Below are 20,355 nucleotides of genomic sequence, written 5' to 3' on the forward strand. Positions count from 1 at the left end.
CTCTTCATTTCTAGAGTCTCCAGCAAACTTCTTTCCAATCCAAGCTGTTGTCAGATATCTACATTCCGTACTTTATCCATTTTTGTTTCTTTTAAACAAAAATTGAGGAACTTCATTTCTGTTGCCTGAAAACGACTCTTTGCTGGTCCAGTAAGTGTTGCTGCTTCCAGGCCATACGTACTAGATATATTTTGTACAGGCTGATCTTGGAAACTAACGGAAATGTTTCATCCCAAAGTATTTGACGTACAGCGTGATAGAATTTGGAAGCTTTCTGTATTCTGTTACTAATCTCTTGATGTATGGTATTGTCCGATGACAGAACACTACCTAAATACTGGAAGTTGTCTACAATATCCATCTCGTCATCTCCAATTCTTAGATGAACAGTTGGAGAGTTTCTACTCGTCACCAAGCTGACTGTCTTCGTTTTGCTGATTTTGAGACCTAAGGTTGTAAAAGCTTCATGCCAGAGATCTAGTCTAGTTTGTACTTCCGCTTCTGTCTCACCCCATACCATTACATCAACAGCAAAAACCAGGGCATTAGTTGTTGGATCCTTTCTTTTAACCGCTTTTAAAACTTCATCCATTATGATTATGAAGAGAAGTGGTGAAAGACAACTTCCTTGCTGGACTCCACTCTTCATTTCAAACCAACCTGACCTTCCATCCTGGACCTGGACACAACACTTGGTTTCATCATATAATCGTTGAACTTGTGCTCTGATGTCATCGGGCACTTTTTTATGTCTCAAACATTCCCATATATGCCTGCATGGTACATTGTCATATGCTTTCTCGATGTCCTGTAAAACAGTTATAAGTGTTTTACCTTTCTCCCAATACTTACCATAGAGCATTCTGGTGGCAAAAACGAGGTGTATAGTTCATCTATGAAGTCTAAATCCATGCTGTTCCTCCTCAAGTGCAGGTTCAACATATTTTCTATCCTGCTCTCAAGGATGGATTTGTAGAGTTTGAGGCCATGTGACAGCAGAGTTATACCTCTGTAGTTGGTACATTTCTTTCTATCACCTTTTTTCAACAATGGGATGATGACTGCTTGCTTCCAGTCATTGGGTATTACATTCTCTTTCCAGATTCTGTTTAATACCCTGTACATCCACTGTTGTCCTACCTCTCCTAGTGCTTTGATCATCTCAACACTTAATTCATCTGATCCAGTTGATGTGTTGTTTTTCAGCTTAGATATTGCTGTCTCTACTTCCAACCATGTCAGACTAGTGGTATTTGTGCTGCCAAAATCATAAGGTTTGTCGTCTAATGGAGTGACATTTTCATAACAGTTCAGCAAAGTTTCAAAATGCCTTTGGAACTCCTGTAATATTTTGTTCTTATCCCTAGTCACCTCACCATTAGGAAGTTGTACAGATTGGATAGATTCATTTTGAGTTGTACTATTCGTAACAATACTGTATAACAGTTTTTTATTTCCATCCTGCGTTATTTTGGTAGCCAGATCTTCCTTCATTTCTGCTTTTCAGCTACAACCAACTGTTTGACATGTAATTTTTTCTTTCTGTAAAGTGACAGCTTCTCCTCTATTTCATGTTGTCTCCCTGCGTTCTTGCTTGATATAAGGATCTTCTTGCACGGTTTCTGTCATTGATAGCCTTTTTAATATCATCATTCCACCAGGCAGTTTCTTTAAGTTTTGCTTATTTGACTGTGTCGTCCACATACTTTTTCTGCTGTACCAACCACAACCTTCTTTAGAGTATCCCATTCTTCATCTACCAGTTTCAATCCTTCTCTTGGCAACAACCTGCGGACACCTTCCCTGAATTCTTCCTTTACACTTGGCTCGGTTAGTCGCCAAGTTTTTATTTTTGGGACTCTTTTGTTACAGACTTTGGGAGGTCTATCCTCTGCAATAACTGCAACCAACAGTCTATGGTCTCCACCAAGGTCTTCACTTGGAATGACCTTAACATCATTGACATTTTTCCATACATTTTGATCTATCAGAATATAATCTAATTTTTTCTTTTCTTTCTAATTTTCTCATTTTGTAAATTCTTCTTCATTTTTTGGTGTTTTGAAGAAGTGTTTACCTTTCAAAGTTTTATAGCCAGACTTACAGCCTAGAGTGAAGCAAGTAGGCATTTTTTCCTCCTCAGTATGTTTGTAAGTTTTATAAGCTCAGCACTATGTTTACACTAACTAAATGAATACCATCACCAAATCACATGCTCTTCACTTTCACTTCACAATAATGCACAAGTTCTTGCCTTCAGAGAACAACACTACCGAACGTAAACATATTACAACTACAGAAACCAATCCTCACATGGTAAGCAGACAATTCATCACAGTCCCTATACTAGCCATCAGGGAACAGCTTAAGAGCTCACACTTTCTCTTTCACTCATTATGGTTTCATATTGCCTCTGCAGTTTTCCTCCAGTTTTTGAGTTAAGTTCTCCCAGCACTTTATTTTCTCCTCTTCTACTACTCTTTTAACTCTAAGTTTCTTGTCCTGGTGAACTTGTTTGAGGTCTCTGATCTTCCCTTCATCCCTTATCTGTTTTGGTTTGGATTTCTCTTGATCTTATTTTGTTTGTGCTATGTTCATTTCTTTGTTATGAATCTTACTCTTTCATTCCACCAAGGGTTTCTTTTTTTTTTTTTTTTTTTTTTTCTTTTTCTTTTTCTCTTACTCTCAATCTTGTCTTATGCAAAACTCTATTGCTTCTTTTATCAAGGTGTTTTTAAATCTTGTCCATTCTATCTCACCACTCTCCACTTCTTCTGTAGGCAGTTGTCCTCTTATACAGTCCTGATAGTTGGTCCTCTTTCCAATCTGTTGTAGTTCCAGCACCTATCTTAGGTAATTTCCTAGTTGTTATCTTTGGTACATTAATGTCTTTCAGATCTGCTATTTATAACCAGTGGTTGCTATTGAGGTTCCCCCTTGGAATCATCTTGATATCAATCACAAGTCTACTGCTTTCTTTATCTGTAATGACTCCCTAATGACATAGTGATGACCATCTTGTTCTGTCCATCCCAGCTGTATCAGGTAATCTAGTGACTGACTCTCTTGCTGAACCAACTGTTTTTTCATTAACAGGCAGTATCTTATGCAGAAGTCTAGGAGATGCTCTCCTTCCAAATTTCTTTTCCTTTGAACTAAAAAAAAAAAAAAAAAGAGGTGTATGAATTATGCGATAGTGAGAATTACGTGAGTAAATACGATGGCCTATTTCAGCCACATCCTCTGAATTGACAAATAGGACTGATCATAGAAGGCAAGATTGAAGGGAGATGAGGACTTCGGTGCAGATGGTGGCTAACTTTCCATGAGGAGACAATAATAATAATAATAATAATAATAATAATAATAATAATAATAATAATAATAATAATAATAATAATAATAATAATGGGCCGATGACCTTAGATGTTAGGCCCCTTTAAACAACAAGCATTAACAGCAATAATAATAATAATAATAATAATAATAATAATAATAATAATAATAATAATAATAATAATAATAATAATAATTTTTTTTTTTTTACGAGGGATTGTGGAAAATGTTCAAAAAAGACACTTGTGAAGGGTCCGCACTCCACAAGTGTGTGGGACTCTTACCCACTAAAAACCACACACCCTTTTCCCACGATGTGAGTCATCATCCCGGAACCGCTCTCGCATTACTTCAGGGTGATATCGTGCTTTGTCTTTCAGACGTCTTCTTTCTTCATTTCTTCTTTACGAACGTTCGTATGCTTCCAAATCCTTCTTCTTCTGACGAAGGATGTCCTCCACATGTACTGCCACACGATCCCAGGATTCCTGGTTTCGCAGCATCACCGAAATAACATTATCTGTTGTCAATTCTTCTAGTTCAGTTTCCACACATCTTCTCTGAATTGTCCAATGGCCGCATACAAAAAAGGTGTGATATACGTCGTCAATATCATCGCAGTATGTGCATGCTGCGTCACTCGCTCTGCCCACTTTATGCAGGAATTTCCGGAAATATCCATGTCCTGTTAGAAGCTGCGTGAGGTAGTAATTTACTTCACCATGGACCCTTTCAACCCAGATATCCAAGCGTGGTATCAGTCGCTTGGTCCATTTGCCTTGAGGGTCACTTTCCCATCTGAGTTACCATCGCCTCATCAGTTGACTGAAGGCGCGCTTCTTTGCACATTTCTTTCCCAGCTCTCCTTTGGTACGCCAAATTTCATGCCGCTCCAATGCAAGTAGGTCTATTGGGGCTATTGCTGCCACCGTGAGGATTGCCGGTTCGGAAACAGTGCGGTATGCACATGCAATACGTAAAGCCGCTCTCCGTTGTACAGCAGCTATCCTTCTCCGATACCAAGCAAATCTCAAGGATTCAGCCCTGATTTCAGAACCATATAGAAGCACTGACTGAACCGTCGACATGAGAAGACGTCGTTTACTGGATTTCGGACCTTTAATATTTCCCAGTAGTCTGCTAAGTGCAGTCATGTATTTTACTGCCTTGTCTGTCACTCTCTGAATATGAGTCCAGAATGTGAGCTTGGAGTCAAGTGTCACTCCTAGATATTTTGTGCTCGCAGATGTTTCTATCACTAACTCTCCAACAGTCATTGGTACAAGAGTTTCGATCCTTTTCCTCGTCAGAAGAACTATCTCCGTTTTGTGTTCGGCTAATGTTAAACTGTGGCTCATCATCCATTCTTTTATGCGCCGCATCACCTGGTTCAGTTTAATTTGAGCCATTTCAACATTACGAGCTACTATCAAGGCAGCCACATCATCAGCGTAGCCCACAAGCTTCGTGTCCTCTGGCATCTCCAAACGTAACAAGCCATCATACATTATGTTCCAAAGATCTGGACCAAGGATCGATCCCTGCGCTGCACCAGCCGTCAGACGCTTTGTCTTTCCCCCATCTTCCGTATCATACAACAGAGTGCGATCTTTGAAGTAATCTCTCATTTTGCGCATAAGATATTGTGGTAGCTTGAAAGTTTCTTCAAGAGCTACCAACATGTCGCTCCATCTTGCCGAATTGAAGGCATTCTTCACATCCAGGGTCACAAGAAGTGTCAATTTACGGGAATGATGGTTGCCCATTTGTGCCCTTTCTGCTGTATTCACCACCTCCCACACTGCATCTAGCGTCGAGTGTAATAATAATAATAATAATAATAATAATAATAATAATAATAATAATAATAATAATAATAATAATAATCCATGAAATAGTAGCCAAACCAGGACTCCAAATTTCTTATGAAAAGACAAAAGTGTACGGAAGGGACTAGATCAGGTTTCAGCAATCAACCATTAATCGCCAAATATGGAAATATTGCTAGAGTAGACAAGTTTAAGTATCTAAGTGAAATTATTGAAGCAGCAGGATTAAATCAGCAAGCTAACAAAGAAAGAATTGAAAAAGTCAAAGAGCATACTAAATTACTTGGAACAGATAGAATAAAAGAACTGTATCAAAAAAGGCAAAATTACAACATTATAACACTGTAGTTAAAACAGAAGCACTTGATGCATCTAAAATGATTATAATTGGTGGCAGACCTTTAATAAAGATGATCAAAAAACAAGGAAGAAGAATCCTCAGGAAGAACTTAGAACTAAAGTGCAAAAATGTAATTTGGATGAAAAAGAAATGACATGAAATCTATCAAGTGATGGAAGAAAACCACAGATAACATCAGGATACGATGATTCCATTTTTATGGTCACTGGATAATGACAGGTTCACAAAGAACATTTTGAATTTAGTCTTATCAGTGAAAAATCACAATAATTGGCTAAAAGAAATCAGTGAAGACCTTAATGAAGAAACCATTCAAGATAGAATAAAATTCAGAATCTTAATTCACAAACACAAATTTTCTGTAAAACCCACCCGACTAAATACAGGATGGACTGAACGTAAAAAGGAACACAGCGAGAGGATTAAAGGATGTTGGGAAGAGAAGGAGAAACACAAAAAAAGTGCTAATAGGTTCAAACACGCTCCTTAGTTGGACACCGGACGAGTTTGCCGTGCGGTTTGGTGCTCACGGTTGTGAGCTTTCATCCGGGAGATAGTGGGTTCGAACCCCACTGTCGGCAGTCCTGAGGATGGCTTTCTGCTGTTTTCCATTTTCACACCAGGCAAATGCTGGGGCTGTACTTTAATTAAGGCCACAGTTGCTTCCTTCCCACTCCTAAGCCTTTCCTATCCCATCGTCACTGTAAGAACTATCTGTATTGGTGCGACGTAAAACAAATTGCAGTAATTTAGTTGGGCATTATGAATCAATAAATAATAATAATGTACATACAGTATTTACTGGTTGGCACCGATACTTATTTGCTCTGTTCACTGTAATGTGTGCAATGTTTTGTGGTGATCACAGTGGTTGTACTGTAGATAACTCCTTGACTCAATATCAGATATCTGTATTTTAATTCTTGTGTTCAACGCTGCCCAGCACTGCCCTACCATGCTCCAACTGTTCGAAGAGCACACACTGAAGCATTACTGCTACTTACGGGACACCATGCCCAACCTTGTTCCTGCTCTCAAGGTGAGAAACATTCAATATTTTGGTTCCCTAGCTGCTGAAGTTAGCCATTCGGATCGCTTTGCGGGCAAATTCAAATGGGCTTTGCGAGGCAGTGTTGCTATATCTGCTAAACGAATTGTGGGTTTCAGCTGGTGTCACTGTAGCTAGATCTTGTCAGCTGGAGGTCTGTGTTCAGATCCCTCCCCAGGCAATTGGTGCTCTTAAGCCGATCTTCAGATTTAGCAACACCGCTTCGCGAAGGCCATTTGAATTTGCCTGCGAAGTGACCTGATCGGCTGATAAAATGAGAACGGTGTGAGGTATCGGATTGTTTTTTTCAACTTATTTATCAGTATGACCAACCCTCCAACACTCGTATACCTGATTCATGTTGTTTCTGACCTCCTTGTATTTTCACTCCCTCATATTTAGACATTTTCTGTACTTTCGTGATTCAGGCTTTGAAATATTTCTCTGCCTAACTTAAGCTAGTCTCTCTGAATTTGTCTAAAACATAACTGTACTCAATATTTTCTTTTTAAATATCAGTTCCATGGTTGTCTAGGGGTATGCGTTACCTTGACGCAATGTGCCGTTTAATTAAAAGGGCATCATTATTATTATTATTACACTAGCTGATGTACCCGTGCTTCGCTTCAGAATTCTACATTTGCTAAAGAAGAAAGTTATCTAACTCCCCAACTATTTCCCCCCAATGTTCAGGCAGGCTGTTATACTCGGTACGCAGTAATAATCCCATCAGCATAAGACACAAAGTATATCACAACAAGCAGTGGTCAATGTAATGTTACTGTTGATCAGTTTTATGAACTTTCAATATTGTGGGCTTCACATTTAGTTTTCCTCTGACTCTGAAATACCACTCTTATCATAGTCTGTACGGTAAAACTGAATAAAACATAAACGGCCAAAAATGGTATTCTCTACAACTTCTGTTATTTAGTACTTTTCGATAGGACCAATAACATACATACATACATTATCATTATAGACTGTTATGCCTTTCAGCGTTCAGTCTGCAAGCCTCTGAGAATTTACTAAACGTCGCCACAATCCTCGATTTGCAACTAGTGTTGTGGCTTCATTTAGTTCTATACCTCTTATCTTTAAATCGTTAGAAACCGAGTCTAACCATCGTCTTCTTGGTCTCCCTCTACTTCTCTTACCCTCCATAACAGAGTCCATTATTCTCCTAGGTAACCTATCCTCCTCCATTCGCCTCACATGACCCCACCACCGAAGCTGGTTTATGCGTACAGCTTCATCCATCGAGTTCATTCCTAAATGAGCCTTTATCTCCTCATTCCGAGTACCCTCCTGCCATTGTTCCCACCTGTTTGTACCAACAATCATTCTTGCTACTTTCATGTCTGTTACTTCTAACTTATGAATAAGATATCCTGAGTCCACCCAGCTTTCTCTCCCGTAAAGCAAAGTTGGTCTGAAAACAGATCGATGTAAAGATAGTTTCGTCTGGGAGCTGACTTCCTTCTTACAGAATATTGCTGATCGCAACTGCGAGCTCACTGCATTAGCTTTACTACACCTTGATTCAATCTCACTTACTGTATTACCATCCTGGGAGAACACACAACCTAAATACTTGAAATTATCTACCTGTTCTAGCTTTGTATCGCCAATCTGACATTCAGTTCTGTTGAATTTCTTACCTACTGACATCAATTTAGTCTTCGAGAGACTAATTTTCATACCATACTCATTGCACCTATTTTCAAGTGCCAAGATATTAGATTGCAGTCTTTCGGCACAGTCTGCCATTAAGACCAAGTCGTCAGCATAGGCCAAACTGCTTACTACATTTCCACCTAACTGAATCCCTCCCTGCCATTTTATACCTTTCAGCAGATGATCCATGTAAACTACGAACAGCAAAGGTGAAAGATTACAGCCTTGTCTAACTCCTGTAAGTACCCTGAACCAAGAACTCATTCTACCATCAATTCTCACTGAAGCCCAATTGTCAACATAAATGCCTTTGATTGATTTTAATAATCTAACTTTAATTCCATAGTCCCCCAGTATGGCGAACATCTTTTCCCTCGGTACCCTGTCATATGCTTTCTCTAGATCTACGAAACATAAACACAACTTCCTATTCCTCTCGTAGCATTTTTCAATTACCTGGCGCATACTGAAAATCTGATCCTGACAGCCTCTCTGTGGTCTGAAACCACACTGGTTTTCATCCAACTTCCTCTCAACGACTGGTCGCACCCTCCCTTCCAAGATGCCAGTGAATACTTTGCCTGGTATACTAATCAATGAGATACCTCGATAGTTATTGCAATCCTTCCTGTTCCCTTGCTTATAGATACGTGCAATTACTGCTTTTGTCCGATCTGAAGGTACCTTACCAACACTCCACGCTAATTTTACTACTCTATGAAGCCATTTCATCCCTGCCTTCCCACTATAATTCACCATTTCAGGTCTAATTTCATCTATTCCTGCTGCCTTATGACAATGGAGTTTATTTACTATCCTTTCCACTTCCTCAAGCATAATTTCACCAACATCATTTTCCTCCTCCCCATGAGCTTGGCTGTTTGCAACACCACCAGGATGATTTCCTTTTACATTGAGAAGATGTTCAAAATATTCTCTCCACCTCTCCAGTGATTCCCTGGGATCTATTATGAGTTCACCTGAATTACTCAAAACACTGTTCATTTCCTTTTTCCCTCCCTTCCTAAGATTCTTTATTACTGTCCAGAAAGGTTTCCCTGCTGCTTGACCTAGCTTTTCCAGGTTATTACCAAAATCTTCCCATGACTTCTTTTTGGATTCAACAACTATTTGTTTCGCTCTGTTTCTTTCATCTACGTACAAATCCCTGCCTGCCTCGGCCCTTGTTTGGAGCCATTTCTGATAAGCCTTCTTTTTACGTTTACAGGCTGCTCTCACTTCATCATTCCACCAAGATGTTCGCCTTTTCCCATCTTTACACACAGTTGTTCCTAGGCATTCCCTTGCTGTTTCTACTACAGCATCCCTGTATGCCACCCATTCACTTTCTATATCCTGAACCTGCTTACTGTCTACTGTTCGAAACTTCTCACTAATCATATCCATGTACTTCTGTCTAATTTCCTCGTCCTGGAGATTTTCTACTCTTATTCGTTTGCAGACAGATTTCACTTTCTCTACCCTAGGCCTAGAGATACTTAGTTCACTACAGATCAGATAGTGGTCTGTATCATCGAAAAATCCCCGAAAAACTCGTACATGCCTAACAGATTTCCTGAATTCAAAGTCCGTTAAGATATAGTCTATTATGGATCTGGTGTCCCTAGCCTCCCATGTGTAGCGGTGAATAGCCTTATGCTTGAAGAATGTATTCGTAACAGCTAAACCCATACTAGCACAGAAGTCCAGGGGCCTGTTCCACAAAAGTATGGTCTTGTACATTACAAGTAAATTCTCTAGTAACTTGTTCAAATACCAAAGTTTCTGTTCCACAAAAGAATTTTCTACAGTTGTACTTTACTACTCCATACTTACAAATTACTAGTGAATTTTTATAGGCGTGTTCCACAAAAGTACTAGTACTTGTAACTTACTAGCGAATTGAGAAGAATTCTCTACCAGTGAAAGGACAATAATATATAAATGTACTAGTGCTATTTAAATACGCTTATTTTGGATACATTTTGATAAATATGTGGTCTAGCAGTAGTGATAGTGATGGTGATGAAAATGAAAAACTATCGTCTGTACAGGGAAAGAATAAACTTCCAGTTTAACACTGTATTTGAATACAATGAACGTTTTAGGTTAAGCACAATACAAGTGGAATAACTTTTGATAGATATTGGCCATAGCTTAAAATATCCTACGAACAGAAATAAATCTCTCTTGCTAAACAACATTTACTAACAACATTACATTGGCTAGGAAATGGTGGTCAGTACCATGGTACTGCAGATATGCTTGGAATGGCAAAATCTTCGGTCTGTGGTAGCTGCAATAAATGATATAAAATTTCCTCAAATTGTTTGTTGGCCTGAAAATACTGAAAAAAACATATTCCAAGAAGGACATTCCTGGAATCATTAATGAGCAGAATATCTCTTACATACGTCCAACTTTTCCCCTCAAAAGCTCCATGAGCTTTTCCCAAGTCAAATATTTCCATCCAACCATTTATTTTGTCTTGTTTTTTCAGACTCTCGCTGAAACCACCGAAACGAATATCTTTCCTACCTTCTATTTCCTTCAAAATGAATAACTTTGTTTCTCTTGACGTCATTTTAACAATTCATGCAGAGTTTGCAATTACGTAACAATTAAGTTTGGCGGCCGAATATCGTTATTAGCGGCATCTGATTCCTAATGACAGACCAAGGTAGGTATGTTAGACTCTCGTAGAACATACGCGAGGATCGCGGAAGAACAGAATGGGTGATAATAACGGAGTAATTTCCTATCGTCAAAGAAATAAACTGAAAAATAACATCGTAGCATTAAAAAATTCACAGGAATATTAGTTATTTCAATCTTTGCTGCATAAGTTACAGTAAAATACGATATTACGATAAATGAGGCAAGCATAACCTAATTAACGAATGGAATACGAAGATAAACAGCTGATTCATGCTATGACGTAGTATGTTTATTGATATGTCGTCACTTGTAAAACTTGTAACAATTCACTGGTAATATACAAGAGACTATCAATCTTTTGTGGAACAGAAATGTACAACTCCATACATTACAAGAACCCACACTAGTAACTTGTAATGTACAAGACCATACTTTTGTGGAATAGGCCCCAGCAAATGCTTCCCATTCCCATTAGCTTCCATATCTTCCCCACATTTACCAATCACCCTTTCGTATCCTTCAGTTCTATTCCCAACTCTCGCATTGAAATCGCCCATTAGCACTATTCTATCCTTGCTGTTGACCCTGACCACGATGTCACTCAATGCTTCATAAAACTTGTCAACTTCATCCTCATCTGCACCCTCACATGGTGAATACACAGACACAATTCTTGTCCTAATTCCTCCCACTGACAAATCTACCCACATCATTCGCTCATTTACGTGCCTAACAGAAACTATGTTGCGTGCAGTGGTATTCCTGATAAAGAGCCCTTCCCTTTCTAACACCCGTCAAGTACACTTTATAATCACCTATCTCTTCTTCGTTATCTCCCCTTACCCGAATATCACTTACTCCTAGCACATCCAGATGCATCCTCTTTGCTGACTCAGCCAGTTCTACCTTCTTTCTTCAATAAGCCCCATTAATATTGATAGCTCCCCATCGAATTCCATTTCGTTCGCCAAGTTGTTTCCAAGGAGTCCCTCGCCTGTCAAATGGGAGTGGGACTCCATTACTCCCATAGGTCCGAGGCTTGCTTAAAGTGTTCTGAGCTCGGTTAATTCATGAAGCAGGATGCTGCCCTACTTGCACATAGTCCAAGTGAGGATCTCTCCTCTAACGGGTTATGGACCACTGGTGAATTGTATAGTCCTAGCCGCCTGAGCACAAGGAGGGCCACGACTCAGAATATGTCCGAGATGCCCACTCCCATTCCATAGCAACTGGTATCCCGACTCTCAGGACCACTTACTAGGCCACTCAGCCGTTGCCCATGGTTCATGAACTAGGACGTGACTACAGTAACCTGAACATAGGTATTTAAAAATTAAATTTTATGCGCTTTCCCCTAAACTGTGATTTCATCCAGGCTGAATAAAATTGTTTATAGCTTAGACTGTAATTTCTTATTCTCCGACTCTATATACCGATTTTTATTAAATTCTGTTTACCATTTTTCTCGTGGCTCGGCGTTGATGTGGACTTAGGAACAAAAATACAAATTCATGAATATCTCTCTTATCATAGCCGGTACGGTAAAAATGTATAAGACATAAATGATCAGAAATTTAATTCTATATAACCTGACTTATGTAGTATTTATCGATAGGCCTTCCCCTAAACTACCATTTCACTCAGCGTGAATAAAATGATTTATTCATTCCCTGACTTCACATACAGATTTTAAGTAAATTCTCTTCAACCGTTTTCTCGTGATGCGCGTACATACCTACATTACGGAAAAGTAAAAGGTTACTGTGAACATGACCGATACAGAAATGCCATTCGTTTTAAATTCTGAGCAATGTACACACAAAACTCTTATTTTATATATATATATATATAGATTTGGACATGTTTGTTAAGCTTCACTTCAAATCCCGCTTAATTTTGGCAGATTATTGTTGTCTGAACACCTAATTAATGATTGGATTAAAATTGGTATCTAACTGTGGACCATTGCTTTGTGATTGTATATTTTAATGTTACATTATTAAATATAAACATTGCAGTTGGTTGAATCCGTGTGCCATTCTTCCATTTGTTTGTCTGCCGTTCTCTATCGCCGCTGTTTGAACTTCGTTAGTTGCGCTATGAGCTTCTAACTAGCAAGATGCTTGGTAATAATTTCGTGTGGCTATTTCTAGCCGGGTGCAGCCCTTGTAAGGCAGACCCTCCGATGAGGGTGGGCGGCATCTGCCATGTGTAGGTAACTGCGTGTTATTGTGGTGGAGGATAGTGTTATGTGTGGTGTGTGAGTTGCAGGGATGTTGGGGACAGAACAAACACCCAGCCCCAGGCCACTGGAATTAACCAATTAAGGTTAAAATCCCCGACCCGGCCGGGAATCGAACCCGGGACCCTCTGAAGCGAAGGCCAATATGCTGACCATTCAGCCAACGAGTCAGACAAGATGCTTGGTGTTACTTCTCCATCTGAAATGGCCTGTATTTCGCCCAAGTATGGTTTTAAAACAACCCTAGTATATTAATGTAGTGCTTAGGCCACTTTATTAATTTATTTTTTCAATTTTCTTGGTGGCTGTTAATAGTATTCATATTTTATAGTGTGGTGTGACAATTCTAAATTATTTTCTGTGCAAACCTGATGCCAAGGCATTATGTTAATTTACAACCGTAAGTCATGTGAAGGACAGTCCTTTTACCTCATTGTCATCACTTTCGGTAAGTCAAAACTTGCATAAACTTTTAATTCTACTATGGGTCTTCAAGTTAATCTCTAACAAAGAGGCCTTCTTAAATTTACAACACAAAATGTTGGGTCGGAGATGTTATATTTTGGCTGTGACTCACTTGGAACTGTTTTCTACTTTCACAATACATTAAACTTCAAGATATGAGTTTTTGGTGTATAAAAAAAAAAAAAATTAATTAGACTGAAGTTTAGCGTGTCTACTAGAAATCTCTTCTGCTTTAATTTGGTCATAATTTTATTGGGACTGATTCCCTTATGAACAAGGCAGTGTTGTGCCGTCATTTGTTTCATTCTCTTAGTGTTTGGTTGTTGTTGGTACGCCACAACAAGTAATACCCACACCCCAACATTTTGCTGTTAAATTTTGAAAACAGATATACAGGGATTATTCGTGTAGATAAGATATTTTATCGTTGGACTGTTCACTATTGTTATCAGCAGCATTCAGACCAGATTTCTAATTTAGTTTGAGTTCAATGGTGGCAGAGCCACAGGCATTGCTAGTGTAACTAAACCTTAAAAAAAAGGAAATGTGTTCACCGTGTTGCAGCTCGGCAGTACAACTCGCTCCACCGAGCTGGAAGCTGTGGAGACTGGCACTTGTCAGTTCCTGGAGGCTATGCTGACCCGTTTGGAGACGACGCAGAGCGGGCGACTGCGAGAAGAGTTGCTGGAGGCCGCCCAGCGAGACCTGACCCGCCTGGCCGACATAGACGGCTCCGTGTCCGGCACGGCTCGTTTCGCAGCCCTCTACATTGGCTCCCAGCTGCTCCTCGGCAAGGTAGTCTCTAACAGGATGTGGGCTAATCCTGCGGCACTCGCCACCCAGCAGGGCAATGTCATTCGCAACTCCATCGCCCAACTACTGCAGAACTGTCTGAAGTAAGTGTTACCTAATGAGACCCAAAGTGGACATGGAATAACTGATAATATAGGTACTAAAATTAACCTAAATAGGCACCATTGTATAAAATAGGCAACCAAATAGTTATGAAAAATTACTTATAATTTAATAGTACAGTCAATAGTATAGTCAATAATCATACTTCCAACAGTCACGCATATCATTAATATCTCACTCATGACTTGGGTCTTTTCTTCTTCAAATTGTAAATGTGCAATCATCCGACCCTTGCCTAAAAACAACCCCAACAGTCCCGAAGATTACCATCCTGTTAGTATCCTTTGTATATTAGGAAAAATATTGGAGAAAATAGTACATAAGTAAATGACTGAATATCTTATATTATCTTCACACTTTATCTTGGTGCATTTGTGTACAGGGGCGAGGAGTAAGGAGGGAGCTGTCTCGGTCCCGGTAATGCTGCCAACTGAATGAAAATGAAATCTGAATTGAATCGAGAATATGATCGATCGTTATGAAGTTTCTAAACCGTTATTATCTCAAGCCAACAACTGTGTCACATACACATTATATAACATTTCTCGATATAAATCTTGTTCCTAGCGTGGATTCTATAGTTTGGCTTTGCTGTGTAAACAACAACAGTACTAGTACGTAAAGTGTACGCCAGATGTCGCACAAGGATGCTTAAGCGATTCATAGTTTGTGTTTCAAACGTTGCCAGTACGAATCTCGAAGATTGCCGAGGTCGACCGATTCAGCACTAGGGTGTATATGCACCAAGATAAAGTGTGCCGATAATACATTACAACTTACTTGATAAATATCAATCGGGGTTCGGACAAAACTACAGTACTACCATGGCATCAGTTAAAGAGACAAATGACGTGCAACTAACAATGGATAAGGGACAAATGACCATACTTGTTCTCTTGGACTTAAGCAAAGCCTTCAACTGTGTAGACAGAGACATATTACTCGCTAAACTCAAGACGCTGAAATTTTCTTACAGCACTTTAACCTGTGTACAGTCCTATCTTAGTGGTCAAGGGAAATGATACATCTTCATGGCAAACCACTAAGATGGGCATGGCACAGGGTGGAGTGTTGTCACCTCTTCTGTTCTTCTTCGACCACATAGGATCACTTTAGTCAGTCCATCGTTCAGGGAAGGGATTGTTCGGGCTTTGCGGTCCTCCCAGTGCCTCAACTCATACATCGGACAAACAGGTAGAAGCTTCATAACTAGGTACACTGAGCATTTCAATGCTCAGATACACAATAAACACTCAGCAATGAGCAATCACAACTTTACCACAATAGAACAGGACCTTCAAATTTTAAAAAGACTAAAAAAAGGTAGACTCATGACCAAATTCAAAAATTTATACATATTTTTGGATCAAAAATTCAATACTAATAAGAATTTAAATGATCCAATAGACAATAGAAGCCCTTTATATGATCAAATAGTAACATTATTCAATAAAGTAAACTTTCAGGACAAACATTTTTTAATATTTTCAAAACGGTATCAATAAATGCTCCTTCCATGTCAACAAACACATCACACCCCCTTTCCCTCCCAGCTTACGTGATTCCTCTCCACGTGCCACTTTTAAGCCATTAAATGCTCCACGCCCCCCGCTTCCCCCACTACACACAACTTTCTCCCGTTCGCCAATCAAAAGCCTACAACCCCGCCTCCTTCAACCCATCCCCCTCTGCCCAGACGGCGTACAAACAACACAAGGAGTAAAAACGTTAGTGATCACTAGTATCCTGATAACGCTTCACATAACATGTCAAACAGGCCAACAACGCCATAGGTAAGCACCAACAACACTTTGACAAAACATTCCCAAGTTTTTTCTTTTCATTCTCATCAAAATTAACTACAGTGTTTTCTTCATTTCAGAAGCAACCAATCACAACAATAATTCAACAGCCCCATCAAACTTCCACAATATCTTCAATAATATAAATTGCCACTATCAATGTTTTTGAAAATATATATTGTCATCAGATGAAGAAAACAACAGCCATTCAACCTTCGCGTCAGAATTATACTGACGTAAAGAATAACAGCCCATCATCATCTCTACAAACTTACTTTGATGTCTTAAAATAAATTTAAGCTAACTACAAACTTCGTGTCAACACAATCTCGCCGATCAAATCTATATGCAACCTATGAACTGTTGACCATTAAACCTCACGGGCAAGCATACGCTAACGTTAAATAATATTTTCCTTTACATTTTATATTCCACAATGTAATTTATTTCATATTTATTTATTATATATTAGCATGTTATCTTACTTATACTTCAAACATTGACTACGGCTTTAAGCCATCAACTGTCACTCATAATTATATAACACCTCCATCTTCATGTGTACTACCTAGGAATCTACTAGTTTTTAAAATATCATTTGAATGTATTGTATATTTTCACTGTAATGTTCTTATATGCTTTCCGCTATGTTTTGGATATCTGGTATTGACTAAGGCTTCAAGCCATTTTCTTGCTACTGTACCACCAAATGACGTCCTATTCATCAAGTGAATTACACATGATTTCGTCATTATATTACATTTTTAGTTATTCATGAACCATTTTACAATAACTAAAATTTTTATCTCACCCACAATCATTATCAAACACATTTTAGGATAATTTCAACCTGTTGTCTGACAAAAATAAAAAGGTTTTGATAGTGACTGAAGATGCCTCACAGTAAGAGGCGAAATATGTCTCACGTTTAAAAAAATGTTTTAACTTAAATGCCAACATCTTGTATTGTTTTGAATAAGTGGAAATAAATATTAAATATTTTCCTATATACGTTTTATGACACTTTCAATACGGACGAAAAATGAATTTCATCACTTGTAATAGTATGGGATAGTCGGAGTGAATTGGGCAGTGTTGTAGTTTTAGAAAATTAAACAATTTTATTTACTAGCAGTGAAAATTTTAGTAAAAGCAAAGCAAAGTCACCTCCTTACAGGCCATGAAGGCCGTTGGATGAGTGAGGTAAAGGCTTCCACCATTGTTAACCTCGGCACTTGATGGGGTAGAGTGGTTATCTCTACGCCCGGCCGCCTTTGCCCCCAGGAATTAACCTGGTACTCATTTTTGGTGCAGGCTGAGCGAACCTCCGGAAGTGGAAATCTCGTTTCTTAATTTTACGACTTCCTGGCGGGGATTCGAACTCACGTCCTTCGGGCGAACCGAGCACGCCTTTACCGCCTCAGCCAGGCAGGCTCTGAAAATTATAGTAGCATAACAAAAAGTTTCACGTGACACTGATGATGCGTTTGAAAGTGATGATGATAATGAAGTCCATCCTGCCTACAAAAAGACAAATGAATGTGGTTGGGAATGGAGAAAAACAGGTGATAAACCATCCAAATATGATTTTATATGAAATTCTGGAATAAAACACATCGTAAACATGACCCTCCCTCCAGATCCCTTTCCTCTACACATTTCTCAACACTTCATTCACAACTGAAAGAAGCAGTTTTGCCGATCAGTTATTCACAGAAAAAAAATCCCAACTCACCCTGTATGAGTTCACTTTTTGCAAGCAATATTGGCAAAAAAAGTTTAATGGTGGCTTTGCATTTCTGGGTGTGTTTTAGGGTGTTTCACACCATTAGAACTTACAAATTGTTATTCTAGGTGCTGCACTTCATCACATCAAACAAGGGCATGATTAAAATTCAGTATGTTGCAGATTACATATATGAATCTCAGTAGTGTAAAACTGTACCTTATGCATGAAAAAATGGTATACATGCGCATGCTCAGTACATTGAAATGAGTATGCAATGGGTTAATACTGTTGGTCCATTAGATATAGTTGACACTTGTAAGGGTGACATGTTGCTGTATGTTTCAGGCTCCAGTACCTGTTTATCGGCCTGCAGGAGGAGGAGCTGGCTGCTGTCAGACAGTTCAAGCTCAAGGCTCTTGCTCTTCAGCTGGTCTACATCGTGCGAGGCAGCAACTCGTCAGCTCTCGCCCTGTGCGAACACTTCCTGGAGCAGGTGGAGGATACCCAAAGGTAATTGACATAGATCTGAATACAGTGAGCCTGAGGTTACAATTTGTGCCAACCTGGGGCTGGCGCTGGCTCTCACAAGTCAGGACAAAGGGTGAGCAATACCTTTTTAAAAACCTTGGTCCAGCTGACCCGGCTAAGGGAATTTCCCCGACTCATAATCTATCGACTGCAGGGGTCACACGAGCTGGTCATCACCCTGGTAATCACAAAACTCTTGAAATTTACACGATATTGTATGAGAACAAGATACCTGTACATTGAGAACGTATTTACGGAGTTGTAAGTGCCGATTCACTTTCCGTTTCCATTTTAATCACACTCCATGCGAGCCAATCACAATCTCATTAAGAACTACAATGTTCAGCGTATTGCATAGCTAGAACTTGAAGGGGCAATGCTGTGGGTATGGCAGATATGATCACAGCACTGCCTTCTTGATATGCATCCAATGGCTGCTTCGTATGGAGCAGGCAGTGGATTACGGACCACTGACCTGCTTCCAGTGCCTTCTCTAAGAGTTATTTTCAAATCCCAGGGATGGCGGCACGTACTGTGTAGTCTGTAGCAACGACCAATGCACAGAACTGTTACACCGGAGTGGTTAATTGACTAACTGCATGGCACTGTTGACAGTCGCATGTGTAACATAATATTTAGAGTTCGTGGTTTATAGCATTTAAAAATCAGAGATTTAGCATTTTGATTTTCAAATTTAGCGTTTTGTAGCATCTAAACTTCTCAAATTTAGCATTTTGTAGCAAAATGGTTAAAAATAGGCATAATTTGCTAAATTGCACACACAACAGTTGGGAGTAAAATCATACTGTTTAATCACACATTGCTCGTCATGCAGTTTTGAATTCACTATGGAAAATAAGACAAACATCAACATAAGACTGCAAGAAGTATTAACAAACACACAGGAATATGCTTATTTTCAAATTTACAAACACAATTTCAAAGTGAAAAATACTATTCTGAACGTATTTATTTATCACAGTACAGCACACCTACAAGGAAGAGGAATTTCAATGTTTATTCAAGTACAACATGCCAATTATTTAAAAGGTGTCCTCCTTCATTTGAGACCGCCTTTCAGTTACAATTATGTTGTACTTGCAAAAAAAAAACTCTACATCAACACTGTTCGTAGAGGTCCAAATGCACAGAAGTGCTGCCAAGGCAAAGGAAGGCCTGCATTGCAGAGTCGGCACATCAATATAGGCCATCTGTATCCTTACATAAAAATGTCCCGATTTGTGACTTTAGGCATGCTGTTTGATCGTCACTTCGCTTCTACCCATGGCTAACAGACAGTAAAATAAATCGCTACCGTACTTTTAAACAGAACTACTACTCAACATCAATGTCAAGAATAACCGACTAAGATCAAGGGTCAACACACAAAGAGAATGAACGTGGTGCTTGAAAGTGTATTTGCTGTTTGATTGACCGGTCTTTGCAGTGCTCTTTAGCCAGTGAAAGAAATTCCACACATTGAATGATTTAACCCTTTGGCCTGCCATTACTTGTGAAAGGAAATATTCCCTGACATACCATTTATTTTTTCGTCACTTTAACATAAATTTGATTAATCACATAGGCTACATAAGAATACACAAAGCAAAGTGAGCTTTTAGCTCGTCTATAGTAACAGGAAATCAATGTTTTAGTTCGTAAGTATTACTGGTTTCAAGGGAAGCAGATAAATTAGCAAGAAATGTAGAGGCATAGGCATTGGTTTCCTTAGTAACATGATCCCAGAACTGTGGGGTTAGAAATT

The 20,355-nt window shown here is 39.1% G+C and overlaps 1 protein-coding gene across 2 annotated transcripts in view; it reads left to right on the plus strand.

The window, feature by feature from the left end:
• The window catches only part of IntS4 (integrator complex subunit 4), a 130,320-nt gene that overhangs the window by 83,803 nt on the left and 26,162 nt on the right, over positions 1-20,355 (plus strand). For both annotated transcript variants that reach the window (XM_067157786.2, XM_067157785.2), the window contains exons 12-14: positions 6,432-6,565; positions 14,181-14,512; positions 18,408-18,572. In XM_067157786.2, the coding sequence (XP_067013887.2) occupies positions 6,432-6,565; positions 14,181-14,512; positions 18,408-18,572 (631 nt within the window). The remainder of the gene's footprint in view (positions 1-6,431; positions 6,566-14,180; positions 14,513-18,407; positions 18,573-20,355) is intronic.

Source organism: Anabrus simplex, chromosome 14 (genome assembly GCF_040414725.1).
Source record: "Anabrus simplex isolate iqAnaSimp1 chromosome 14, ASM4041472v1, whole genome shotgun sequence".
Taxonomy (NCBI): domain Eukaryota; kingdom Metazoa; phylum Arthropoda; class Insecta; order Orthoptera; family Tettigoniidae; genus Anabrus; species Anabrus simplex.